Here is a 26,250-nt window from a genome sequence, read left to right on the forward strand (position 1 = left end):
TCCCGAACGAATTTTAGTGAAATGTGGTTTGATTGATTTGAAAATACTTTGATATCCGTATTCATATTAAAACAAACAGGTTTAATTGATTGCATATTTGTTTGTTTGTTTGATTGTTTATAGAGAAGAGAGATGGATGATGATGAGACAACATCAAAACATTCAAGGCAAAAGAAATATAAGAAATCAGGGTTTGAGGAGTATGAAGGGGCATGGGAAGACAGGGTTGAACCGTTGTTGAGTTGTATGAATGAGATTGATCATCTGTATCGAAGGACCGGCGAAGTTGGTTTGAATGATCTCAAGGGTAAACGATACCTTCTCTTTGTTTGCATATACTTTCATCCCCGAACCGGCGTCGATTTCGAATTCGAATACTACTATCCCCAAGATTTCATTCCTGCGTGTCATGATCTCTATTCTTATAGAGATGATTTCGAGATTGTTTTGGTTAATCCTACTGACACCCATCCTGACTATCCTTTCTTATTCATGTACCCTCTCCGTCACTTTCCTATGTCCTCAATTGTCGTCCCATTCGACGACAAGTACCGTCGTTCCTCAATACGCAAACTCCTTGACCCTGTTAATTCTGGTTTAGGTTTTGATTTTAAGTGCCTCTTTCTCGATGTTGCTCATAAAACAATGCTCGTTGGAGAACCCAATACCATGTCTTCTTTAGTAGCTCATCTCAAGGAACTTGTGCAAAATAGCTCATTTGATGCCTTACGTTCTTATCAAAGGCTTCTGAAAAATATGTGGCCCGTCAACTCGTGCCTTCCACCAGTGACATGCCCTATAGCTAGGATTTTTGAACATGTTAAACCGGAATACTCTCATGATATCAATGCCATGGTTTCTCAGTTATCTCCTATTCAGATTGGCCAGAGTTTGGATGTCAAGATGCTCTTGTCCGCTGGTTCAAATGAGCTTGGTTATCTTGTTCGAAAAGACGGTCAGCAAGTGGAACTTGGCAAGGCAATACAGGACAAATACTTGATGATTTGTTGTTTTCACGCTCCTGTCTTCCGTGTAGATTGGGATTCAATGATGGTTCAGTCTCTACTAAATACATATTTGGAACTTTATGCTTTGGGTGTGGATTTTGAGATGGTAGTGGTTGTAAAGATGAAGAAACTAGCTGATTACAAGCAGGTTTTCGATCATTTCTTGTCGGCTTTCCCCCCTTCTTGTTTTGTAATACCGTTTGAGGACTTGAAGCGTCGAGATTTTATATGCAACTACCTTCAACTCGATTATTTTCAATGCCTGATTTTGGATAAGAAGGGTACGGATATGAAGAAGAACATTCTACTTCATGGAAATAGGTTTGTGCATGATTATGGAGCCGATGCCTTTCCCTTCACTGATGAGAAGCTGCAGGAACTTGAAGCAGATGAAGAACCGAGATGGAAAACTTTTTCCACTAACAACCTTGTGGGACTTTTGAGGTGCAAACTGTCTGATGTTCTAAAAAAGACCAATGCAGAGGATGGTTGTGGCACGGTGACTATCTCAGACCTCAATAACAAGGATTTTGTTGGGTTGTTCTTGTGTGTCAAAGGAGATTTCATTCCCAAGCTCAAGGAGGTATATGAACACTGCAAAACTCACCACAAGTCATTTGAAATTTTGCTGGTCTACATGCCCATGAATGACTCTCTTGACCCACAAAATTACAAGTTGTATGTTGATAATCTGCTGCAGAAGCACAATTTATCCTTGTGGTATATGCCCTTTGATAATTCTGTAAGCCACAAGCTCTATCGACTTGTTAGCCCTTCAGGAGATGAGCTTATCATTTTGGGAACCCAGGATGGATCTATTGATCCTTATGGCCGAGATGTATTGAGCACTTTTGGAATTAATGCTTATCCATTTACTAGAAAGGAACTAGTCCAGCGGGAAGTAAACAAGTTCAAAGAACTCACCTTGGAGACATTGCTGCTGTATGAGTCACAGAGTTACCTTCTTAAAGGAAACACAAAGATTCCTGTGCCAGATTTGAGGGGCAAGAATGTACTTCTTTGGATGAGCTCTCTTTCTTCCAGAAATATTTCTTTCTATCATAAACTATTATTATGGTACAAAGACAATCGGACAAAGAGTCCTGATTTTGAAGTGGTATTTGTTCGCAGACATAATTCTACTGTAGTGGATGATGATTTAGAACTGTCTCAAGTAATGCCATGGTTGGTATGCCCGTTTATCGCTGACCACTCAGCTTCCATAGAGAAGAAACTATTTCCAGATGGGGGCATACGTGGTGATGATGTTCTTGTTGAGTTTGGAACAGATGGCCTGCTTTGTTCGTTTACAGCTGATGAAGAACTTCTAGATATTGGTGTTGATGAATCTGGAAAAATTCCATTTGGTCGTTCTAATCTGCGCCGCAGTGCAATTAAGAATCTTCGTCGCCACCATCATATTCTCATGAGTGATTATACAGATTGAATCTGTCAAATGTGGCTCTTTAGTACCAATTTCTTTAGAATTTACTTAGTTTCTGTTATGTATTTTGACAAGTTTTAAGAGTTTAGTACTTTTACTGGAAAGATTTCCATTGCCAGTGTTGTTTTGTCGATATGAAACTATGATCAAGAAGCAGTCTGCTCAGTTGGTTTTTGTTCTTGTTTTTATCAGTGTTTCTCATTTCTTGAATAGGCTTATTAAAGCCGATTGATGGAATGGCATGGTGAATTCATGTATATGGATTCATTTTGCTTATTTTCTTTTCTGTCTGTTTTTGTTGCTGGCCGGGTTACTTGCTTCTGCTGTTCCCCGGATGATTGAGGTTTCAGTTGTGCTAAGTATATCAGACTGTACTACATTTGGTTTTAGTAAAGAAAAGATGGCACGAAAGAAGATGAGAAAAGACAATCCAAAGAGCCATTGGCTGATCAGAGAAATAGCAATCAGACCAAGGTATTTTCTAATGTGTGCATTTTTTGAGGTCACTGCATTTAAGAAAGTCCATTATTAATTAAGTTATCTTGCTTGTTATTAAGACATTACTCTAGCTGAACTTCTGCCTACCCACGCAATCAAGCTGGGGCTTGCTCTTGATTTCTCTGTGTTCAGATCCTTGGATTCCGATTGCCTTTTGTGTTGTTGAATGCCATTTTCTTCTTCTAAATAGGTCTTATGGGCAATTTCTGATATTGGGTTTTAGTACTTGGAATTATTTACAACTTTTTTTTTTTTTTTTTTTTTCTCATTTATATATGCTGGTTTGATATTGGTTTGCCTTTTTGTTAATCTTTGAAGCTGTGACTCTCTTCCTGCCTAGTGACTTTCTACTCTTGGAAATATTGTACATATTTATAAATTATACAATATTTCATTGTAGCTATGGATCTCCACATTATATTGAATCTTAGAGTATATACTTATCCGACATTAAGATATCTAAAGGGCACAACTGAAAATAACCAATTCCTGACTTCAGTTGCCGACAATTCTGTTCTGTGTATCCATTGATATTTTAGCTAGCTAAATGCTCTTGGTTTAAGGAGTATACATAATTCTCAGTTTATTTTACTCTCTTGACACCTAATTCAAGTTTATGATTTACTCCCTCCGTGTTTTTTTTAAGTGATACATTTTTCATTTTTGGCCGTGTTTTGTAAGTGATACATTTCCTTTTTTGGCAAAACAATACATTAAATAATTATATCTCTCTCATCTCATGGTCCCCACCCAAACCCACTACTACTTTTTTTATTATACCTTTCCTCTCACATATACACCCACTAATTTGCAACAATATTTTTGCAAAATTAGCTTCTCCATATAAAAATTTGATTTTCCATGTTATTTTATTATTTTTTCTCTCTATTTTTTTTTACAAACTTCATATAAATTTATCTTTCCAATATACTTTTACTTAACTTCCTTAATACCCGCGTAATCAACCCAAATGGGTCGTTCTTTTTGGGACGGAGGGAGTATTATTTCTAAATAAACTATTAACCCCACTAGCTTTCTTTGACAATTTTTTAATACTCCACTACCCCACTTACCTCTTATTTTATTTAAGTCAATTAAATTGCCTAAAACTATGTATCGGTCAATATGTATCACTTAAAAAAACACGGAGGGAGTAATATAAATCGAAGATAACTTGAGTATTTATATTTTTTTAAAAAAAAAAAATAATAAATGTACGTAGTAATCAAGATAATTTTATTCCTCCAAAAATAAATTGCTACCCCACACAATTTTGAGATGGATCGGTTTTGAGCAACATGAATCTAGACAAAGTAATAAAAAGAGGTGTATTTGCAAAAAGTCAAAAATAAATAAAGTCAAATCATATATTAGTGGTCTAGTGGACGTAAATGTCAAACAAATACATTACATTAAAATATAATACTTCGTAGTATTACAAAGTCAACTCCAGTGCTAATTGACCCTTTATTTTTATAAGTGTAGGAGCTAATTGATGTAATGTAAAATAACTTTGAGCTTTTGGCAGAATTGATTGGCCTTATTGGAGAAGATGACCAAACCATCATAAATTAGTGGAGTAAGAGTAATTAATTTAATTTGGATACCATACTTTTACGCCCAATTAAAAACAGAATTAGCAGAATCATCTCATTTCATCATTTAAACTTAACCATTGTGTTGTGGGACCCTGTGTTTTTGTCTTCTACTCACATAACTAATCTTTCTCCATTGAATTAAATAAAACAGTTTAACTACTCCTTAATGGATACTTATAGTTGCTACTGTAATACAGTACTAATAAGAAAGGTGTAGAGTTTTTTTTTTTTTTTATTCCCTATTTCTTTTCATGTAGCTCACTAGCTCTAGATAGATAATAAAAAATAAATAAATAAATAAAAATAAAAAACAAAACAAAAAAGTATTTAAGTATGATATATGTTCATAATCGCAATTTCTTTAGATAATTCAAAAAATGCTTCGATATTTACTACGTATAAACTACTAAGGGCCTGATCATATTTACTGAATTGAGCTGAACTGAACTGAACTGATTGGAGCTGAACTGAACTGAATTGAGCTGAAATGAATATTTTATGTGAAAGGGAAATTAAGAGCTGAACTGAAATTAAGTAAATGTGAACAGGCCCTAAGTGTTGTTTAAATATTCACTTATTAGCCTTTAACAAAGACGGTTATAGCATTTATATTTATCTACATGATTTTTCATACCTAGTATAAAAAATGTTGAAAAGTTTTTAAACAAGTATTTGCCATTTAGTGCTAACTAGGTTAGGTCCCGTGCCATGCACGATATATCGTAATTTTCATCATTAAATAACATTATTTTTAATTAAAAATTTCTAAAACTATTGTGAGCAATTTTTTACCAAAAAATAGTTATTTTCTTCTTATATTATGTCTTTACAAAAATATTTAAATACTTGTATTAATACCACGTTAGAGAGTTGTTTAGTACTTTAGTCGAATGAATGAGTATGTTAAAATTATGTTGAATGACTGATTTTAAAAACGGTCGGTAATTAGCGACCGTTTTTATAATCATTTGCTAACATTCATTTTATCGACTAATTTGATGCCCGTCATTTTAATTTTTCAAAGACATAATTGATGTATCCTTTTTATTTTTTACAATTAATCAAAGAAATATGTATAAATTATATAGGTTTTTTTTACTTCCTAATTTAGTAATTATTTTTGTCCAGTATATTCTTAAGATTATATATTCTTAAAAAAAATTTACAAAGATTGCATTTTCAAAATAATTATATGGTAATGTTGCCAAAACGCATACCTATAATAGTTGTGAACCCATCTATAGAATGTAAAAGATCTTTAATTATTATATATGGTTAATTAGGACAATTACTATTGTATATAATAATTTCCTTAAATATAAAAGTTTTATACATAAAAGGATTTTTTTTTTTAAAAAAAAAACAAAAATACTAAGGACACACCAGAAATTGACACGTGTCATTGCTGTGTGTCTTTTAGTATATAGTTATTGATATATAGTTCATATCTAAATAAATGTATACCTATATACTGTACTTTATTTATTCTTTTTTAACTATCTTTAATTTCTAATTAAGCATTTTTTTAATAAAAAAAATATAGAATTTTTTTGGGAGAAAAAAAAGGTGAGAATTGATTCTAAGGATGAGTTTTAATTTAATTCTTAGCTATTGTTTTAAAAGATTATATCTTTCACTTTACTCATCTTCACTTCCACTCTTCAAGACAAAATACCATGACCAAAAAGGGAAATAATAAGTAAATTACATAGGAAATGCCATGTAACCATTGTCTTTAACATGTCATTCCCTTGTTAGACAAAGCTGGCCACTACTAATGCATTTAACCCCAACATTCTCCATGTTTTATACGAGTACACATTTTGACTTGACTTTTATTTTCTTCTTCTAAAGTTTACTACTACTGATCTTTTGTCCCAAGTGTTTTTTCATTTACCAATATCAAATCATAAAACCCAAGAAACTAAACTATTTGCTGATCCAAAACTTTCATCTTTTGTCTCAATCAATCAATTTGAACGACAAGTCTTTCACTCAAAATATTTAATACTTATGTACTAAGCTAATATATGAGCTATTGAGTTGTTTCTTATTAAAAGATGTGTGAATGCATAGTATAATTAACATTTTCCTCGTTAATTAGATTTGGAATACATAATCGGATCGTGCACTTGGACTTGTTCTCATTTTTAGATTTGTTAATCTAAATTAATTGTAAACTTGTAATTATTTATAATTTATTCTTTTGTGATCACATGTAAATTTTATATGAAAATAAAGCAATAAGTTTTGATTTGAATATAATCACAGCTAAACATATAACTAAAAGATGATCAAATCCATGAGGTAAAACATGAGATGATTGTATTGCAGTAACGTACAAGAGTAATAATGATAATGATATCGTTCAATTCCTAAAAAAATTATTGAAATGTTTTTTTTTTTAAAAAAAAAAAAAAAATACGTCTCACAACTTGTTAGGTTTGCAATTTACATTTTTCACAACTTGTTAGGTTACTAACATACTTTCTTATTTTCTTTATATATGCCTATAGCTATAGGTTTTCTTAAATTTAAAGCGAAATGTCTAAATAATACTCTCGTGAAATGACAACAAAGAATCATTAGAAGAAAGGAAAAGAATGTGCCATATATATATGCTTAAGAAAAGAATGATCCAAAACATGTATATCTACTTAGACAAATAATAATGTTTAATACTACACAGTCATTTTCGTAGTTAAAACTACAGTTTCTTATATACCGTTAAAAGCAAATTTTGCCGAACATGTCCTTAACCGATAGTAGAGTTGTAGAGCACGCATCAAAGCCACCTCCCCCACATCCGAATTGCTTTATCTTTTATATTCGTTATAACCAACTTTAAATGTCAACGCCCACCAACATTATAAACCAATAAAATAATATCCTTGTATTCAAATAACTCATTACCCACTATCTAAAAGTCAACTCTTCTCTCCCCCTTTTCTTGATTCCCCCCAAACTCCACATATCATAACTTAACATAACTCTTTCCCCTTCTCTCAATTTCCAACCTTCTTTCTCACACACTCCATCAAAATGAACACCACCAAAATTCTTCTTCTTCTATAAATCCATCCTCTCTTGATTATTATTGGTGTGATTCATTTTTTTGATACTTCGAATTAATTTTAAAAAATGGGCAACGCGGCCGGGAAGCTAACCCCGTGTCTATGCCCGGCGAGCGGCGGCGGAGATATCTCTCAACGGCACGACATCGCGGTTATCCTAAGCAACCCGCTTCACGACGAAGGTTTAGGCCATTCCTTTTGTTACATCCCACCACCACCCGATCACCACCACCAATTTTTCAGCGGAAGCCTTACAACCACCACCGCAGCAATATCATCATCACCGGCAGCAATATTTAAAAATCTTTCCGGTGCTTCGTTAAGCGCAAACACTTCAACACCTCTGTCAACTACTCTGCTTTTGGATGATTACCCATCAACTATGGATCGTGCTTCTTCTTTTGAGAGTTCATCTTCTTTTGCTTCGGTTCCTTTGCAGCCTATTCCTCGGAACCTAATCAATTCTGGTCCACTTCCTTTGAGTCGGTACTCGGGTTCGGGTTCTGGATTGATCGAAAGAGGGTTCTTATCGGGTCCGATCGAAAGAGGGGTTCTCTCAGGACCAATTGATCAGCAAAAGTGTAATCCAAAATTGGAGAAGATTAAGTCTAAGTATGAGTTTAACAAGTGGGGTTCAATAAAAGGGATTAAAGATTCAATCTTGAGCACAATTTGGGGAAATGGTAAAGGGAATCTTAAAACAGGGTATGATTCCATTAAAGAATTGGAAAGCTACAATAGTAATAATTTAGATAGTGTTGGGAAAAACAGTAGTGTTGCGAATTTGAGCTGTGAAATGAGCTTAGAAGAAGAAAACGAGGTTGATAATTTGAATGGAAATGGAGGAATTGGAATGGAGTCCGAGAATGTTCAATGGGCGCAGGGGAAAGCAGGGGAAGACAGAGTTCATATTGTTGTTTCTGAAAATTATGGTTGGGTTTTTGTAGGGATCTATGATGGTTTTAATGGTCCTGATGCTCCTGATTTCTTGCTTTCTAATCTGTATTCTGCTGTCAATAAAGAGCTTCAGGGTTTGCTCTATCATGATTGTAGATCGGAATCGGAATTGGAATCGGTTTCTGCCTCGAATCAATCTACTATATCTAAGGATTCCGAGGAGGAAGTCAACGATTGTTCTAGGAGAATGAGTGGGTTGGATTGTTGTTCGTCTATTGATCAAGATGAAGAGGTCAATAGTAATGCTGATTCGAGTTCAACGAAAAAGAAAAGGAATAAGAATAGTTTTGCTACTAATAATAGTAGTGGTAGGCAAATATTGGAGATAGATGAAAAGGTAAGGGAAAGGCTTAAGCAAATGTCGAGTAAAATCAAGCATTCGGATGTTCTAAAGGCGCTTTCGAATGCCTTAAGGAAGACAGAGGAAGCTTATTTGGATATTGCTGATAAGATGGTCAAGGAAAACCCTGAGCTCTCTTTGATGGGTTCTTGTGTTTTGGCTATGTTGATGATGGGAGAAGATATTTACTTGATGAATGTTGGTGATAGTAGAGCTGTTTTAGGCCAAAAACCGGCTTCTGAGACCGAGTTTTCAGAAGAGTTTCCTCACATCTCTTCCCTTCAATTGACAGTGGATCACAATACCTATGTCAAAGAGGTATTCCCAATACTTTTATAGATCATTCTAGCATTGGTAGTATTTTGTTATGTTATGTCATGTTATGTCCTCAATATATACGCAATTAGTAGTCACGTTGATAGTGTATTGACTTGTATGTTATTGACTTGGATTGTTGCAGGAAGTTCAAAGAATTAGAAGAGGACACCTAGATGATCCTTTCGCGGTGGTAAACAATCGTGTGAAAGGATCCTTGAAGGTCACTCGTGCATTTGGTGCAGGATTTCTCAAGCAGGTACCCCATAAATATGCTTAGATACATTCATATTGCTTATTTTTCCTGTTAAATAAAATAGGATTATGGATTTCAATTATTCAGCAGAACATATAATTCCTAGGATTAATTTGTTATTTGATGTTTTTACAGCCAAAATGGAATGATGCCTTGCTAGAAATGTTCAGAATTGACTACATTGGTAACTCACCTTATCTAACATGTTCTCCATCACTTCACCACCACAAAGTAAGTCCAAGGGACAGGTTCTTGATCCTGTCCTCTGATGGACTTTACCAATATTTCACAAACGAAGAAGCCGTGTCTGAAGTCGAGCTCTTCATGGCATCCACACCTGAGGGAGATCCTGCTCAACATCTCATAGAAGAAGTCTTGTTTCGAGCTGCTAAAAAAGCCGGTATGTTACACAATGTAATGTGTATTTTATATGCTTTAAGAGGACTGAAGTCGAGTTGAGTTAGTAACAACAACTAAAGAATTGTCATATGTTTTTGCAGGAATGGATTTCTATGACTTGATAGAAATTCCACAGGGCGAAAGGCGAAGGTACCATGATGATGTGTCCCTTATTGTCATATCATTAGAAGGAAGAATATGGCGTTCACCAATGTAAATAGAAGCAACTACTCCATAATTAAGCACATATATAGATCATACAAGAGATTGCAATTAGATAGATTCTATCATACCAATTTTGTTACAAAACTCCCCCCGCCCCCCTCCCCACCCGAAAAGAAAAAAAGGGTTTTGGTTGTTTTATACTATTACTTCCTATGTTTGGTATAAATTGTCACATTAAATTTTATAATTTAAAACAGTGATGTGACAATCAATATCTAAATGAAGGTTGTAAAATACTATAGTTGAAACTTCATCAAGATAGCTCTGACGAGCTTTTCATTTGATTTAGATAGCATGCATCATGGTTAGAGTGTAGGAGTATATGTTGTAAAAAAAATACTTTACTATGGAGTACTTGACATTCTTTTATTGTGTTTTCTTTCGGTTGATATTGTGTACAAAATAATGAAAATATGGTATGGTGGTGCATGATTGACTAAGATTGGTGATTGTCAAAATGTCTAATAAACTAAGAATTGATAGTAGAAGAAAATCTGATTGGTAAAATCTTTGTTCATAGTACAATAATCCAATAAAGTGGCAAATTGTTGTAAAAGTAATCCAATTGGCTAGAAAATAGGCTAATTAATAGAGTGAGTTAGTAAAGTCAAATCTAACAATAATTAAGACTACCAAATATTTCTGCAGCTTTGTGATTTGTTAAATCTCTACTAACTAATGTTCTGTCAATCTACTGGAAACTGCCAAACATTGCATGACACCATCTTAAATAATTATTAAAGTAAATTAAATTAAACCAGAGTCTTCTTTTGACCTCCAATATTTTATTAATTTTATTCAGAAGAAACAGTTGTTATTCAAATTTTATGTTGAATCTGGCCAGATTATTCTTAGCCAGCTTCACGTGGATTGGTTATATAAGCTTACAAAATCACACAGGATCAAAGTCATCAAACTAAGATTAAACGACCATTCACGTTTAAAAAAAAATTAATACGGTAGAATTTATAGTAATACTTTTTCTGTTTTACTCATAATTATTATATTGCATGTTTTTATCATAAAGACACTACATTGCCCATTGAATCTCTGATAATTGATCGCGATTTTAATATTATGTATAAGAAAATATGTCTATATAAGATTATTTTGAGTTCGCTTTAATGTATACTTTAAAAAATAAAAATAAAACATTGGAAATATTAACGGGTAAGGCACTAATCACAAAAGTCAACGACTTTGAAGGCATGAATAAGAAAACTTGTACAATAAGATAGTGTAGTGGCTAATTATACTTAGCTCATTTAGGTCAAGTAGTTTAGGTGTTGCCAAACGAGGATGGGTGGGTTAGAAGTTTTTTCTGATTTGGCAAATACATTTCGGTTAGAGGTTGGGTTAAATGAATATTGTCTGGAATTAATTAACTTCGGACTCGTTTGGAGTAGGTTATGTGTAGGTGGTGAATTATTTGATTTAGCACTAAATTAATTAGGATTTACATATTGGTCATACTACGTGGAGTATTTAATTATATGGTAAACCTATATATTATTGTCAATAAATAAATTACAATCGTATGTACTTGTATTATTTTATATCTTTGGATCGACTTGGGTTGGGATGATCAATTTTATGTCACGTAATTTTATACTTTCATAATTTGGTTTCAAATTAGATAACTTTAATTAAAAGTCACCATGCTAGATCTTCCTTTGATTACACTATTTTATTGGCTTCATTGTTGTTTCCCACTGAAAAAATATGCTAATTGTATGTACTCTTTATTACTATGCAAAGTCAAATAAACATTCAAAATGAGTACATAACTAATGCTGTAATGCATGCAACTTTTAAGCTAGTTTGATTAACCAAAGATGTAAAGTGTACATATTAACTTCTAACATCCAACGACTTATTATACCAATTAATCAATTACTGTATCATCATAGACAAGTGATGCTAACAGTTAACTAAATCTGATCAATCCCAACAATTAATTCTATCAATTTGCCAAACAAACCATTCAACAACCAACAAATGACAAGTCATACTTAATCATTATATGTGTGACTTTTATCGCTAAATATTGATTAGTGTACATATAAGATTAATTAAATCAAATAAGATAAGGTTTTCAAAAAATCAAATAAGATAAAAAAAATAAATAAAAAAAAAATTAAGAGTAATGCTGCTGCATATAAGCATTTAGTATACTTCCTTTTTTTAGTATAATAAAGTTGGGAAATTATCAACAATTCACGAGTAAATCGGTGTAATAAATATTTATTTATTGTCAATTCTTTCCATTTTTAACTTCTTATATGTAGCCCTTAGGGCTGCATACATATATCTTTTTTCAACATTTAATTAGATCAAACCAGAAAAACTAAATTTAGATTAGCTAAATAATAATAATAATAATAATAATAATAATAATAATAATAATAATAATAATAATAATAATAATAATAATAATAATAATAATAATAATAATAATAATAATAAGGTCAACTAAATTAAACATTGCCTATATTATAGGCCTTTTATATTAAAAAAAATAAAAATAAATAATAAGGTCAACTAAATTAAACATGGCCTGTATTATAGGCCTTTTATTTCACCCATTGGGATTTTAATAAATAACTAGTTATTGGCTCGGACGATATCCCAAATTCTTATAATATAACATTACAATCGCTAATAAGTATTTGATTTAAATGGATTGAAAATATTTTATTCTAAAAAAAATGGATTGAAAATATAGTAATTTGATACTATGACAACAACTACAAACCCAAGAAATTACATGAACCAAACTCTAAAGAAATATCTGCTCGTATGTGGTTATTTTAAAAAATAAACTATAAAAATATAATATGAAATATATGCATGTAACATAAAATAAAGTATTAGGGCCTGTTCTTATTGACTGAACTTAGCTGAACTGAACTAAACTGAGCTGAACTGAACTGACATGAATATTTTATAAGCAAAGGAAATTAGGAGCTGAACTGAACTAAAGTGAACTGAACTGAACTGAATTTCAACGTAACAGAACATGCCCTTAATGTATACGAAGTATAAGTTAATTATTGCTAATTAGTAAGGTGTGTTATTATACCGGTGATTGAATAGACATAGTAATAGTAATATACAAAGTAGCTTAGAAGGTATTTTGTACTTTTTTAAATGAAAGGTTTTACAAACTTGCATTGTCAACACTCATGTGGCGCCTAGTCATAATGAGGGAGGGATGACACGTGGTAATACCATTTTGAGTGTTTTTTTTTAATAAAACCTTTAAGTTTTAATAATAATATAGATTAATAAGGTCTAATGTGTTTAAATGCATGACATAGTTGAGGCTTGCCTAGTTTATCAAAGGAATGTTAATTTTGTTGCCTCCCACCTTATGTATTTTACTATGCATTATATCTACTTGATTAATACTTGAACTTATTTTATCTTATCTAATCTTATTTAAATATATTTGAACTTACCTAAATCTTCTAAAACTAACTTATTATAACTTAGCTTGTTTTTTTTTTTTTATTTTTTTTTTTTTTTTTTTTTTTTTGCGCTATTTTCCTTATTGGGTCATCCTTTTTTTTCCTCTTTTTTTTGGGTCACCATTATTCAAATACCTAATGGTATAAATTCTCACTTGCACTTCTTGCTCTACCTCTCTCCCCAATAACGCCATTTGTAAGAATTGTGTTTTGGGTGAAAACAATGTGGACTTGAGAAGTCTTTTGTCAATGATAGGCTGAAGATGAGATTGGTTTGAGTGACAATTGAGCTGAAGGCTTCCTACACAACCTTACACGTAAATTGGTCTTGGGGGTTTTACTGAAGAATTCCCCTCTAATACTAAAGTCAATACAATTAATATTAGATAGAGTATTAAATGCTATGCAAGAGAATTGAATGCTTAAGGTTTGAACTGAATATCTTTGCTTAGGTGACTAAAGAAGTATTTAAACTTTGCTTGGATGGACAAATGGACCCTTAAGACATATATGGGCTAGAGCATCTATTGGGCCTTGACTAATGTGGCATGGACTTTGACATTTGGAGGGTTGAACCCTTTGGTGTTGGGCCATTTAATGACCGGCCCAAATAAGTTATTTGGATGCTAAATTATTGTCACCCCACAACACTAATACTTCCTTTCTTAAATGAATGCAATGCAATTAAAAAAAAGACTGATAGAATAAAAGTTAGAGACTTAAAATAGGTCTATACAAAACCTTACATCACCCTCAAAGTTTCATATGTGGCTGACCACACTGTGTGGTTAGGGTTAATTGGTCAGGGATAACTCGGTCGGTCAGAGATTACTCATTCTGGAATTATTTGGTCAAAGGTTACTCGATTAGTCATGGGTTACTCAGTCAGGAGTTATCCGATCAGTGTTTGTCAACCACTCACATAGTGTAATCAGCCGCATAGAAAACTTGTTATATACGGAGTATCACCACATTAGTGGAGAATAATGGAGCATGCTCCAATTTTATACAAGTACAAAAAATAAATAAAATAAAGAAAGGAAAGAAAATAAAAGAAAAAGAATTGCATGGCTAAGTAATGTTAGCAACCAATAAGAAAGCATATTCTAAAATATGGCATTAAAAGAGTGGCCATAAAAGCATATTCTATAATTTTGAGAATTCATAATAAGCGGCTCACCATCCACTACCACTAGAATGTCATTCACGTGTTACAAAATGTAAAGCGTCAAGCGTATGAAAACGCAGATACTCGTAATTAATTTATTTATAAAATAAAATAAAATAAAATATTCAAAGAAATATAAAGACGAGTTAACAGGAAACGAACTCAGAAGGATACGCCACAAATCTGTTCCCGATTCATTGCATTTCCGTTTCTCTCTCCTCGCACCTCCTTCTTCTCAGGTGATCCTCTCATCTTTTATTTTTTGATTTTTGTTTACTTTGTTACTTTTATTTAAGAATTTTCTACTAAATTCTTCTTCTTTTTGTTGATTTCAACCTGCATTCAAGGTTTGTTTTATTGATTTCCTGTTTTGGTGGGGTTTCTTTTGATGGGTGTTCTTTGTTTACTGTAATTGAGAAGAGATCTGTTTGAATTTAGGTTGTATAATCATGAATTATTATAATTTGGTTAAATTATGAGTTGGGTTTTATGAACTGCTACTTGGGTACATTAGATCTGTTTCTTAATTGCTAAATTGAATGCTGTTTTAGGATTTGCTGAATTAGGGTTTGTAGACATCTCTTGGTGTCTTAAATTAGGGGTGGTTTGTTTTGAGCTCTAATTTGTGTTTGAACACAGATTTATAAAAATAAAAGGAAAAAAAATAAGTGAGGATTGAGGAGTTTGATTGCATATCAGTGATTGGGGACCAGGGATTTTCAAATGAAACTGTATTATCTTTTTGTTGGTTATAATTGGGGTGCAGCAGTTAAATTATACTTGGATCGTTTGAATTATGAGCTTTTGCTTGGATATTCGCTGCTTTGCACCTTTTTCAATGCTATGAAACCCTGATGTATGAAGTTTTGTAAATTGAATTCTTGTTCATTTTGTTGTAGTCTTTACTTTTGGTGCACCCAGTGATTTTGCAAAAGTTCTTTCCGCTTACATGTTATTTATAAATTGAATTGCAGATTTGGTACCTGTACTTCATGAATTCGAAAACATCTGTGACATCCGTGGTTTCCTGCATTCCGGGAAACAAGAACAGTTTCTTTCTCTGGATTTTGGTATCTCTACTGGCTAAGTTTTTGGGAGATCTTATTGTTTACGTGAACTTTCTTCTAGTTCAGGCCATTGACAGGAGTCCATCAGCATTACGCCTATTGTCTATTGTTCCTTAGTTGTGCGTGGACTCGGCCATCTGCAGCACTTATCCTTGTCTTGTAATTTGACAGCATGGTTTCTTCTCAGCTCTCTGCTTTAAGTGAGAGCCACAAATCCTTTCAGAGCCAGTTTCTGCGTCCTGTTAACCCTCCAAATGCTGTTCCTGCCGATGATGATGAGTTTGATTTTTCTGATGTTTTTGGTCCTCTTCCAGGGCAGTTTCCTGTTGAAGTGAATGAAGGGAATGTAGAAACTACAGGTGCTGATGTGAGTGAACTTGTTTATGATGACCCAGTTGTTGTGTACAGGCGATCACATTCTCTGGTTGGCCCAACTGCATGTGCTAGTCAGTCGTTGAAGCTAAGTAAGCTCTGTCTTGAGCCTGAGGACTCAGATGTCTTATTAGAGTGCATGAATGGCGAAGCTATTGATGAAGTTTCTGAAATCTCTACAGACGATGATGCAAAGCCGTTGGACTCCCTGCATGATGATCTATTGACAAAGGATCAGAAAGTTGGCCTTGATGATTTTGAGATAATGAAAGTGGTTGGGCAAGGTGCATTTGGTAAGGTATACCAGGTGCTCAAGAAGGGTACTTCTGAAATATATGCAATGAAGGTCATGCGAAAGGATAAGATAATGGAGAAGAACCATGCTGAGTATATGAAAGCAGAGAGGGATATTTTGACAAAGATTGGTCATCCTTTTATTGTCCAGCTCAGATACTCATTTCAAGTAATTCAAATCTTGTTATGTGCTATTTTTACAATGCCTTTTAGTCCTTATATGTTCTCCTATTCAGCTAATAAATTTTAGGAGTGTTTCATTCTTTAAGGAAATAGAATTTGTTGTACCTGATGTAACATTGTAGATTCAGTTAATGTTATATTTTTACTTAGCCTTTCTTTTGCTTGCCCACAGACCAAATACAGACTGTACCTAGTGCTGGATTTTATAAATGGAGGACACCTTTTCTTTCAGCTTGAGAAACACGGTCTTTTCAGGTGAATACCTCTTTTAAATTCACGTTTGTTGATAGCTGGTACTGCTGTGGAAAATCAATGTAACAATCTTATGCTTTCAGGGAAGATCTAGCTCGTATCTACGCTGCCGAAATTGTCTCTGCAGTTTCTCATCTCCATGCAAATGGTATAATGCACAGAGACCTGAAGCCTGAAAATATCCTACTTGATGCAGATGGCCATGTATATTTCTTCTTACAGATTCTCTGTCATATAAAATCATGGCTGTTTTTTAAGCAGTGCTGACCTATCTTTATGTTGCAGGTTGTGCTAACTGATTTTGGTCTTGCTAAAGAAATGGAAGAGAATGGGAGGTCGAACTCTTTGTGCGGGACAGTGGAATATATGGCACCTGAAATTGTTATTGGTAAGGGCCATGACAAAGCTGCAGACTGGTGGAGTGTAGGTGTCTTAATCTTTGAGATGCTTACTGGCGAGGTATAGCTGTGAGACTCAAGAATTTATTAATGCATAGTTCTTTATGCTCTTCCTGCATTTGGTGAATTAGACTTATGGAATCTAAAATATTAAATCATCCACATTAAAGTGATATGTGAGAAACAATTAAGATATTATGTATGAAACTCTTGATGAATAGAACTCTAAGAAGCTTATAATATTTCTTTGAAGGTGTTAATACTGCTATTAGCATCTTTAGCTTGAGTGTTCCGAAACCACAATGAAATAGGTGCTTATACTGCTATTAGCATCTTTATGCAATTGCAACCTGATTTTTAGTAATGCTGTGCTGGCTGTAAAAATAAATAATGTTACATATTTAAATGTGTGTTTAATCCTTTAGTCCACGTTTGAAATCTATTACCTATGTCTTATAGATGACTGTGTCTTCCTCGTGCAGCCTCCTTTCTTTGGTGGTAACAGGGACAAGATTCAGAAGAAGATTATAAAAGATAAGATCAAGCTACCAGCTTTCTTAACTAGTGAAGCGCATTCTCTGTTAAAAGGGGTAATATATTTTTATATTGTCCTGAAGTTATTTATAAAGAGAAAGAAATTTGTAACTCTGCTTGCTTTCTATTTGTAAAGAAGGTTCTAAATGAGCATCGTTGTTTTGCAGCTGTTGCAAAAAGATCCAACCAAGCGTCTAGGCAATGGAGTAAAGGCAAGCGAGGAAGTGAAGCTCCATAAGTGGTTTAAGCCAATTAACTGGAAGAAACTAGAAGCAAGGCAAGTTCCACCAAGCTTCCGCCCAGAAGTTGATGGAAAACTCTGTACTGCTAACTTTGAAAAATGCTGGACTGACATGCCTGTTGTGATTTCTCCTGCCGCAAGTCCCAACGGCAATGGGAATCTACTCTTCAAGGACTTTACATACGTGAGACCAGCTGCAAGTTTCCTTCAGAGGATGAGTCCCCTGAACGAGCGTGCTTGACCTCAGCTCCCTACTTTTATATGTCTAAATCTTCCATGGAGATGTTCTATGTATGAATCAATTTAACTATTTAAGCCCTTTGGGTAGTGTATTCTCCACTGTGTTTAATTGTATTCAAAGCAAACTTTCCATCATGACTGATGGTTTCCAAAGTTTTATGTGAGACTGATTCCTAATTTAAGGTTGTGCAATCATTAATGTGTGCCTCTATATATACTATTAGATTGTTTTTTGTTGTTACCATGACCAACAACAGAGATATAGACAGACCAGCAGGGACAGTTGAAAGTTGAAACAAATTTTGGGCCTTTTTTTACCACCAAGGGTCAAGAAAGGTTATAATTGTCCTAATCAGAAGATGCCATCAGCAGTTTTGCTATCTTCAGACTTTGAGGAATTTGCTGTTTTATCTTTCTCCACATGTAATTTTTTAAGTGGCTAATATTGGGTCTGACACGTGGCAAAAGATACTCCACTGCTGACAGTTCTATTGTGCATCTCAATTCACCACCCAAACATCATCAAGCTCTTTTTTGGAAATCTATGGCTTCTGCTTTGCTTTCTCCAGCTGCAAGTGCACATCCTAAGTCCCTTTCTCTCTCCTTCACTAAACCCATCAACCAAAACCATTTCTTCTCCTTCATCAACCGTCCGAAAAGAATCAATGTGAAGTGCAATGCATTTTCAGATAATATAATAGATGGATTGACAGATACTGTTGCTTCTTTACCGGTTATTGGTTCCAGTTTTGTTGAAATACAGGAGATTGCTGATACATTACCGGAATCTGAAAAGTTGGGAATCGCGGTGTTTGCTGGTTTGGCTTGGATATACCTGACTGCAAGGCCTGGAGTGCTTATTGGAGCCATTGATGCATACATTCTAGCTCCTTTGCAAGTGGGTTTTGATACCTTGACAGGCAGAAGGAGACTAAAAAGGTCTGATTTTCTGATTACTGATAAGATAGGTGAGGGTTCCTTTGGTGTGGTCTATTCTGGGGTGGTTCTGCCGAAGAACGTAAATGTGGGAGAAAATGTGTCCAAGAGAAGCATGGCAAAAGCTCTTGAATCTGACAAGAGATTCAAGGAAAAGGTTATATTAAAGCAGGTAAGTTTAAATTTTCCCATTTGGTTAGCTATATGGTTTTATACTTGAAAGTTGGTTAATCAATTTGGCTTTGAGTAGTGAATGACAATATTTCTTCAGACTTGATCAAGCTTTTGGCTTTTCTCATCTAAATTGTACTGGTGTGGAAGTCACAGCATTATTCGAATGCTGGTGCAAAGTGAAAATTACTGTTTGTCGTCAGGATCAATATTGTGAATTAGGTTGTTAGATAATTATTTTCTTTATATTATTCATCTGTTAGGTGAAGCTTGGAGTTAAAGGGGCCAAAGAATGTGGTGATTTTGAGGAGTGGTTTAATTACAGGTTATCAAGAGCTGCTCCAGAAACCTGTGCTGATTTTCTTGGAAGCTTTATAGCTGACAAAACAAATTCACAGTATACAAAAGGCGGAAAATGCCTTGTTTGGAAATTTGAGGTATCCCATCCCCCACACACATAGAAAAGAAAAAAAAGGAAAAGTTTTATTTGCAAGAGTTGCTTTTACAAAGTAGCTAAGATAACAATACTCTCTCAACAGGGAGATCTAGACCTTGCAGATTACATGAAAGACCGTAACTTTCCTGTAAATTTAGAAAATATCATGTTTGGTCGAGCATTAGAAGGCATGGATTCTCTTGAGCGCAATGCATTGATCATCAAGCAAATAATGAGACAGATAATCACTTCTTTGAAGAAAATTCATGACACTGGCATTGTTCATCGGGATGTAAAGCCGGCAAACTTAGTAGTGACCAAGAAAGGACAGATCAAGCTCATAGATTTTGGTGCTGCAGCTGATCTTCGTATTGGTAAGAACTATGTCCCAGATCGTGGTCTGCTGGACCCTGACTATTGCCCTCCTGAACTGTATGTACTCCCAGAGGAAACCCCAAGGCCGCCTCCAGAGCCTATTGCTGCATTACTTTCTCCAATCTTATGGCAGGTATTTCAAATCTCCTCTAATATGTTTTTTTCCCCCCAAAATTAAGTTCAAATGAGAGGTTAATTAGTTTAGATTAGGACTAATACATTCAGAAGTTCAGAACATTATTTATCATGTGAAAAGAACTATATCTAAAATGGTCAGAATGATGGCTCTAAGATTTTATTTTATCCTACTTCCATTTGCTGAAGTTGTCATAATTCTCCTTAAAATTTTGATTTTTCACCTATAGTGAATTGTTGATATCGGCCACATGTGATTTGCAGCTCAATAGCCCTGATCTATTTGACATGTATTCAGCTGGGATAGTTCTTCTGCAAATGGCTGTACCATCTCTGAGGTCCACAGCAGGCTTAAAAAACTTTAACAATGAATTGAAGTCTGTAGGATATGATTTAAACCGCTGGAGGGAGCGCACTCGAAGTAGGCCTGATCTAAGGATATTAGATCTGGATAGGGGAAGAGGATGGGACCTTGTAACAAAGCTTATCTCAGAGGGGGGATCATTTAGACGAGGTCGTTTATCAGCCGCTGCTGCTCTTAGACATCCTTATTTCTTGCTTGGTGGTGATCAAGCAGCTGCAGTTCTCTCTAGATTGAGCTTGACCAGATAGTAATCCTTCAGGATCTTGTGCACCTGTTTTCTCAAGGCTCTTTTCATTTTTGTAAGTATCATCAGTAATATCCTCCTACCTATTTCATTGCAACTTTTTCCAATATGAATATACAAATAACAAACAGAGCTCTTGTTGAGAGTTTACACACACTTGTTTCACAGAAATTTCTTCCCTGAATTCGTGTTAACTTTTAAAACACATCAGAAGAAAAATCTTTCTCTCGTTTACTGGTCTTGAGTTTTGAAGAACAATGAATTAATTAATTACTTTTTGATGTTACCTCAAGATGGTAGATAAAAAGAGGTGGGTTCTGTCAATTTATCAGATCAGCTAGATTCTGATCGTGCATAAGGATGATCGTCTTTCCTTGCATATACAACAGGAGGCATGTGTAATTCTTTAAAACTTCGTATATCAATATATTTTTCTTTCCCTCTATGGAGTACATAAACATCAATAGTTGTTATTTGTCATTGTTGACTGTCAAGGAAAATCAAATGAGTGACTTCCTTTTTATCCGGAAGCTCTGTATGTACTCAGGCAAGTCTTTCCTTGCTAAATTTTTGAATTTTAATTGATCAAGTACTAAATGCTTTATCTTTTGTTCCTATATTAACCTGCCAAAAGCAGCTTATTTATGAAAAGGGAGTTGCATTCTACCTATAATGTAATTGACCCATATAGTAAATTTTGCTTAAGTTGTATTCTGTTGCTTACTTTGATTGTACTTTTAGCAATTTACACTCATCCAGAAGCTTGCAGTGATATTGTCAAGTGACTTTTGATACTCTATGGTTTTGTTATTAGTGATTGACCTCATTTATTTTTATTTTTTTGGTATTAATAATGATTTTGATTTACACAACCTTAAGGGCTATATGTAACCATGAAATATATTTCCTAATATTTTACTTTTTAAGTATTAGTTTAGGAAATTATGATAACTTATATACAATGTTGATATTAATGTATAGTTGATACATTATGTTTCTTACTAACTTCTTGCTTATAACTGCTGTATTACGTTGCAATCTTGTAACCTGGAACTCAGTTTTGTGGATGAAGTATCCACAAAGTATTGTATTGTGTATACAGGTTCCTTTTAAAAGGCCTTCCTGTTCACAATGCTTACAAGAAGAAGCCATAATCACTTAATCAGTATTTGATAATTTTAGCCTACTAATTAGCTGGCCACAACCTTACACAGCACCATTAGAGTACTGCCGGATCTAGACCAAGCAACCTTTTCTTGCAACCCCAGCGACAGTTCCAAGCACATACTGAGCTAATGAGCTCTAGCCTTGCAGAATTAAATGCAATTATGTCTGCTAAAGATTGAGATTTGGTCAGAACAATTGCATATCCATCATCCATGTAATCGGTGCCCTCAGGGAAGAGCTGCCACAGAAGGCTTCCAGCTCCACTTCCACCTTTTTTAGCTGAATTCACCAAAGTTTTATACACTGTGTTATAAATTGTGTCCCTGAAAGAAGAGTTGTACCCAGGATCTTTCACAGATACACCAAATTCTGCAAACACCACAGGCATCCCGATTGACTTCTCTGCATCTTCTATGTGGGCTTGCAACCATGACTGATAGAACTGGAGATGTGCATCGGTTATTGTAGGTGATATCCTAAGTCAAAAAATTTGTTTCCGTCAGTACAGTATAAACATAAAACTATGTGATACGATGAGCAAAATAAACAGGTGTAATGCTACTTACCAAGAATCTGCATATATATGAACAGATGCAAAATCAACACCTAAAACCTGATGGTTCCTCACAAAGTCAGTTCCCACTTGTGTGGCGTATGTATTTGGATTAAACTGAGCCCGCTCAGGGGTCGAGGGACCATAAAATCCTTCCATCCCTATCTCAAGCAAGTGTTTTGGATCAATACTTTTCACATAGGCAGCCATCTCTTGTATCCAAGCCTGTGAACAAATGGAAAATGTCTTAACATTCACTTGAAAGATAAAGGTTAGGGCACTAGAAATGGGTGAATCAGATGAACCTGTAGTTTATCGCCAGAGGGGTCAGAAGTGCAGCGAGGCTCATTCATCAGCTCCCAAGCAAAAATGGTTGGGTCATCTTTGTATGTGACATTGGTAAAGGTGTTGACTCTGTTTAGCACCATCTGTAAATCAAGTTTTTTAAAAAGAAAGTATGACATCAGATGAAAGTATTTGTGGTTTTTATAAACATGTTGCTTGGACTCTTTATTCAACTCAAGTATTCGTGTTAGATCCTCGAGAATTGGACATGGGTATGACTCTTAACACTGTTTTTTGAATAAAAGGTGATATTGTCATGAATTAGCTTGGTATGAGTAGACACATACCAGTGTCTAATACCAATAACTCGGTCCAAGACAGTAAAGGATCATATAAGATTTCTAAAGAGCTAACCTTGATATGATTTTTGTAGTAGGTCTTGAGAGTAGCATCAGAGAAGAAGTCATCTTCAGAGCTCAAATTCAAGCCAGCATCTTTTCCCCATTTAACATATTGTGGTTTGCCCCCATAGTCACTCCAGTTGTTCACCAAGGATAAAATCAGCCTGATATTGTACTTCTTTGCTTCACTCACAACAAAATCTAAGCCCTGTGAGAAATTTAGACGGATTTATTTTGTAGTTACATATAACAGATCTTACTTATGCTTAGCATAAAATCTTGAACAGAAACAAACAAGAAAAGGACCTTAAAAACTTCTTCATCATAGACTGAAGGGGACTTCTGAAGAGCTCGGTATTGGCCATCGTTAAAAGCCCACGTCCTGCAGACTGATAAACCAACAGAAGATGCTTGTTTGAAGATTTCGGTTACCTTTCCACGAGTAGATTGATCTGAAGCGAAGACCATAAGCCAGTAGGTGTTGAACCCATTGAAGTAGAAAGGTTTACCATTCACAGTGAATTGGTTCCCTTTCCTCTCCACCATTGTCCATGCATTCTCATCCAATTCAGACAGCCTAATCACATTATTAAAACTAAGGCATTGTTAGAAGTTGTTACGAACATAACATACCAACAAAATCAAACAAAAAACAATTATACAGATCGTTTATAGTAATTGTTTACCCTGCATCAATCCCGTCTTCAGCAGGAGCAATTCCACACTGATTGTCTGCACTGATACCATGTAGCAAAAAGATCGGCATCAATAAAAAGATTGTGAAGCCCTTAAGTTTTGTGAGGCTTGCCATGTTGTCACACCCAGCCATGTCAGAGGACTATGATCAGCTAACTTTATATAATAATGCATCATACAATGCAAGTGGCCTTTATATTTGGTTAAATTCTTCAGGAGAAAGAGAGAAAGGGGTTGCATTATTCTTTGAAGCAAAGTTTGTAATGATTTCTTATTTCTCTTCAAGACTTTGGTTGTGCTTGCATCACACTTACTAAATTGTGCAAACACAATCGTTACTTATTGCTAATTGTTCATATGCATAGAAGATTTGGTCCATCAGCACTTTATTAAAATTAACTTATCATAGGGTTTAATTTCTCTTTCGGACAAGGCTTCATTGCCTATATGTACACTTAGTGTATGTTTGGTATGATTCTAGGAACTAAAAACAAACAAGACGGGAAAAGGGTAATGCTAAGTGTTACCACAATTAGATTTCGTAAACCTAAGAAAATAATCTCTTGTACTAAATAAACTGAGGATTGAGGAAGAAGACAATATTGTTACCATAGGATTGAGATGGGTAACAATTTAAATAGTTGGTAATGATTACCCTTAAATATTTGCATAATCAAAACAAAAAGGGTAAATGCATTGAATATATTGGTTTGTTCATGCATAATCTAAACAAAAAGGGTTAATGGATAACACAAAAAAAAAAAAAAAAAAAAAAAAAAAAAAAAAAAAAAAAAAACAAGGATAACATACAAATCAAGATAAGAGATGATATGATGTGTATGTAGTTTCATGTGATCTACACATTGCACACAAGCTAAGGTACCAAGTCTAAGTCACTTGATTGGGATGAAAGGCCAAAAGATAGACATTACATTAGCTAGGCTTATAGATTGTTCCATAGCTCCTGTAACAAATAGATATACAAGGCAAGTGGGGCAGTGCTTCCTAATTAAGATGCATTAAAGTTTGCTTCAAAGATAGTTCTATTGTACTTCTATTTATTTTATTTTTTTATTTTTTTTTTTTTTTTTTTTTTTGTGAAGACCTTACAATTCACTCTTTTAACATTTGCAATATAAGTAATGCTTAATTGCTAATATGAAATTGGAAAAAAAAAAAATTACCAAAATGTAAGATTATAATAAGTAATTAATTACCTGCCATAATCCAGTTGCAAAAACTGCCACTACTGATATTGATCACATTGAAACTGCAAATAAACTTGAAGTGGTTAAAATATTTAATTAGATGAAAATGAAGGTAATTTGGGGTTGGTTGTTTAAAACATAGGGAGCACCAAAGCAGAATACAAAAGGTGCAGCTGGTAGTTGGCATTTGCTCTTCAACCTGCTTTCTATCATACAACATTAATGATAATATCCCCTTTGCATTTGTGGTCATAGATCTTTATCTTTATGTAATACTCATGCTTTATGTCAAGAATGTCGGTAACGTTGCTTACACTAAAAAATATTGTCTCTATTTCATATTATTTGTAACGATTAGACATTTTCTACTCACATTTTATATCAAATCGTTGCAAATAATATGAAACAGATGTAGAATATTATTCAAGTAATCAAGTTGGTATAATTTGTGTTGTTGCTCTTAATTACAAGTTTCTAAACTTTGAATCAACAATAGATAATACATACTACGGAGTACGCAGTATAATATAAGATACTTCGAATTTAATGTAGGAAAACGCAAATATAAAGTACAAATCTTTAATAGTGTGTTGTAGACAATGTGGATGACTTTGGCAGATTCACAACTTTCCAAATAAGGAATAATATCTTGTTTCCAATCTTAAAACAATTATACAAAAATATTTAAACTCAAAAGATAAATAGAAAGGCCTTCTTAGCTCAGTGGTAGAGCGCGTGGCTTTTAACCACGTGGTCGTGGGTTCGATCCCCACAGACGGCGTATTACTATTTTTTGAAATTTTTTTTTTTTAAAATTTCAAATTATCACCTTGTTCTAATATCGTTTAAAGTTTAGTTTAGATTTGAACTTTTTAATCAAAATAGGATTGGAATTTTAGATCAAGTCGAGCTATCGATAACCTCCTTGGGTTCCCGAGTAAGGATAA

At 34.1% G+C, this 26,250-nt stretch overlaps 4 protein-coding genes and 1 non-coding gene across 7 annotated transcripts; 4 read left to right on the plus strand and 1 right to left on the minus strand.

The window, feature by feature from the left end:
- The first annotated feature begins 7,554 nt into the window (after nucleotides 1-7,554).
- On the plus strand, nucleotides 7,555-10,459 carry LOC145617303 (putative protein phosphatase 2C 4). The gene is made up of 4 exons (XM_081671996.1): nucleotides 7,555-9,236; nucleotides 9,379-9,492; nucleotides 9,625-9,889; nucleotides 9,990-10,459. Exons 1-4 carry the CDS (start codon nucleotides 7,689-7,691, stop codon nucleotides 10,103-10,105), a joined length of 2,043 nt encoding a protein of 680 aa, XP_081528122.1. The 5' UTR covers nucleotides 7,555-7,688; the 3' UTR covers nucleotides 10,106-10,459.
- A 4,307-nt stretch (nucleotides 10,460-14,766) lies between these two features.
- On the plus strand, nucleotides 14,767-18,527 carry LOC145617723 (serine/threonine-protein kinase AtPK1/AtPK6-like). The gene is made up of 7 exons (XM_081672466.1): nucleotides 14,767-14,990; nucleotides 15,726-16,653; nucleotides 16,840-16,922; nucleotides 17,003-17,123; nucleotides 17,205-17,378; nucleotides 17,800-17,907; nucleotides 18,019-18,527. Exons 2-7 carry the CDS (start codon nucleotides 15,991-15,993, stop codon nucleotides 18,331-18,333), a joined length of 1,464 nt encoding a protein of 487 aa, XP_081528592.1. The 5' UTR covers nucleotides 14,767-14,990; nucleotides 15,726-15,990; the 3' UTR covers nucleotides 18,334-18,527.
- Nucleotides 18,528-18,847: 320 nt separating this feature from the next.
- Nucleotides 18,848-21,568, plus strand: LOC145616282 (serine/threonine-protein kinase STN8, chloroplastic-like). 2 transcript variants are annotated; one of them, XR_014107622.1, is made up of 5 exons: nucleotides 18,848-19,440; nucleotides 19,703-19,876; nucleotides 19,979-20,383; nucleotides 20,650-21,048; nucleotides 21,287-21,568. XR_014107622.1 is itself a non-coding variant. In XM_081670977.1 (4 exons), the coding sequence occupies exons 1-4, from the start codon at nucleotides 18,877-18,879 to the stop codon at nucleotides 20,995-20,997; spliced, it is 1,491 nt and encodes a 496-aa protein (XP_081527103.1). In that variant the 5' UTR covers nucleotides 18,848-18,876; the 3' UTR covers nucleotides 20,998-21,438. The 2 variants fall into 2 exon arrangements, 1 of the variants encoding a protein (XP_081527103.1); XM_081670977.1 differs by having other exon boundaries at nucleotides 20,650-21,438.
- A 401-nt stretch (nucleotides 21,569-21,969) lies between these two features.
- On the minus strand, nucleotides 21,970-25,496 carry LOC145616283 (mannan endo-1,4-beta-mannosidase 6-like). 2 transcript variants are annotated; one of them, XM_081670978.1, is made up of 7 exons: nucleotides 25,313-25,496; nucleotides 24,086-24,131; nucleotides 23,706-23,976; nucleotides 23,413-23,607; nucleotides 23,019-23,141; nucleotides 22,727-22,938; nucleotides 21,970-22,636 (listed from the first exon to the last, which is right to left on the minus strand). In XM_081670978.1, exons 1-7 carry the CDS (start codon nucleotides 25,488-25,490, stop codon nucleotides 22,213-22,215), a joined length of 1,449 nt encoding a protein of 482 aa, XP_081527104.1. In that variant the 5' UTR covers nucleotides 25,491-25,496; the 3' UTR covers nucleotides 21,970-22,212. The 2 variants fall into 2 exon arrangements, with proteins under 2 accessions (XP_081527104.1, XP_081527105.1); XM_081670979.1 differs by having other exon boundaries at nucleotides 21,971-22,636; nucleotides 24,086-24,136; nucleotides 25,313-25,494.
- Nucleotides 25,497-26,012: 516 nt separating this feature from the next.
- Nucleotides 26,013-26,084, plus strand: TRNAK-UUU (transfer RNA lysine (anticodon UUU)). Its single transcript has one exon. It is a non-coding gene; the product is annotated as a tRNA-Lys (tRNA).
- The last annotated feature ends 166 nt before the right edge of the window (nucleotides 26,085-26,250 follow it).

This window comes from Chenopodium album, chromosome 26 (genome assembly GCF_948465745.1).
Source record: "Chenopodium album chromosome 26, dcCheAlbu1.1, whole genome shotgun sequence".
In the NCBI taxonomy this organism is placed as follows: Eukaryota; Viridiplantae; Streptophyta; class Magnoliopsida; order Caryophyllales; family Amaranthaceae; genus Chenopodium; species Chenopodium album.

Excerpts from the sequence above, each read along its gene's own strand:
- LOC145617303 (XM_081671996.1), top strand. The coding sequence starts at position 7,689 with ATGGGCAACGCGGCCGGGAAGCTAACCCCGTGTCTATGCCCGGCGAGC. Across the intron at positions 9,493-9,624 it reads GTGCAGGATTTCTCAAGCAG|CCAAAATGGAATGATGCCTT; the intron begins GTACCCCATAAA and ends ATGTTTTTACAG. Across the intron at positions 9,890-9,989 it reads TCGAGCTGCTAAAAAAGCCG|GAATGGATTTCTATGACTTG; the intron begins GTATGTTACACA and ends ATGTTTTTGCAG.
- LOC145617723 (XM_081672466.1), top strand. The coding sequence starts at position 15,991 with ATGGTTTCTTCTCAGCTCTCTGCTTTAAGTGAGAGCCACAAATCCTTT. Across the intron at positions 16,654-16,839 it reads AGCTCAGATACTCATTTCAA|ACCAAATACAGACTGTACCT; the intron begins GTAATTCAAATC and ends GCTTGCCCACAG. Across the intron at positions 17,379-17,799 it reads TTGAGATGCTTACTGGCGAG|CCTCCTTTCTTTGGTGGTAA; the intron begins GTATAGCTGTGA and ends TTCCTCGTGCAG.
- LOC145616282 (XM_081670977.1), top strand. The coding sequence starts at position 18,877 with ATGGCTTCTGCTTTGCTTTCTCCAGCTGCAAGTGCACATCCTAAGTCC. Across the intron at positions 19,877-19,978 it reads GCCTTGTTTGGAAATTTGAG|GGAGATCTAGACCTTGCAGA; the intron begins GTATCCCATCCC and ends CTCTCTCAACAG. Across the intron at positions 20,384-20,649 it reads TTTCTCCAATCTTATGGCAG|CTCAATAGCCCTGATCTATT; the intron begins GTATTTCAAATC and ends TGTGATTTGCAG.
- LOC145616283 (XM_081670978.1), bottom strand. The coding sequence starts at position 25,490 with ATGCCAACTACCAGCTGCACCTTTTGTATTCTGCTTTGGTGCTCCCTA. Across the intron at positions 24,132-25,312 it reads TTGCAACTGGATTATGGCAG|ACAATCAGTGTGGAATTGCT; the intron begins GTAATTAATTAC and ends GTATCAGTGCAG. Across the intron at positions 23,142-23,412 it reads ACTACAAAAATCATATCAAG|ATGGTGCTAAACAGAGTCAA; the intron begins GTTAGCTCTTTA and ends CTTGATTTACAG.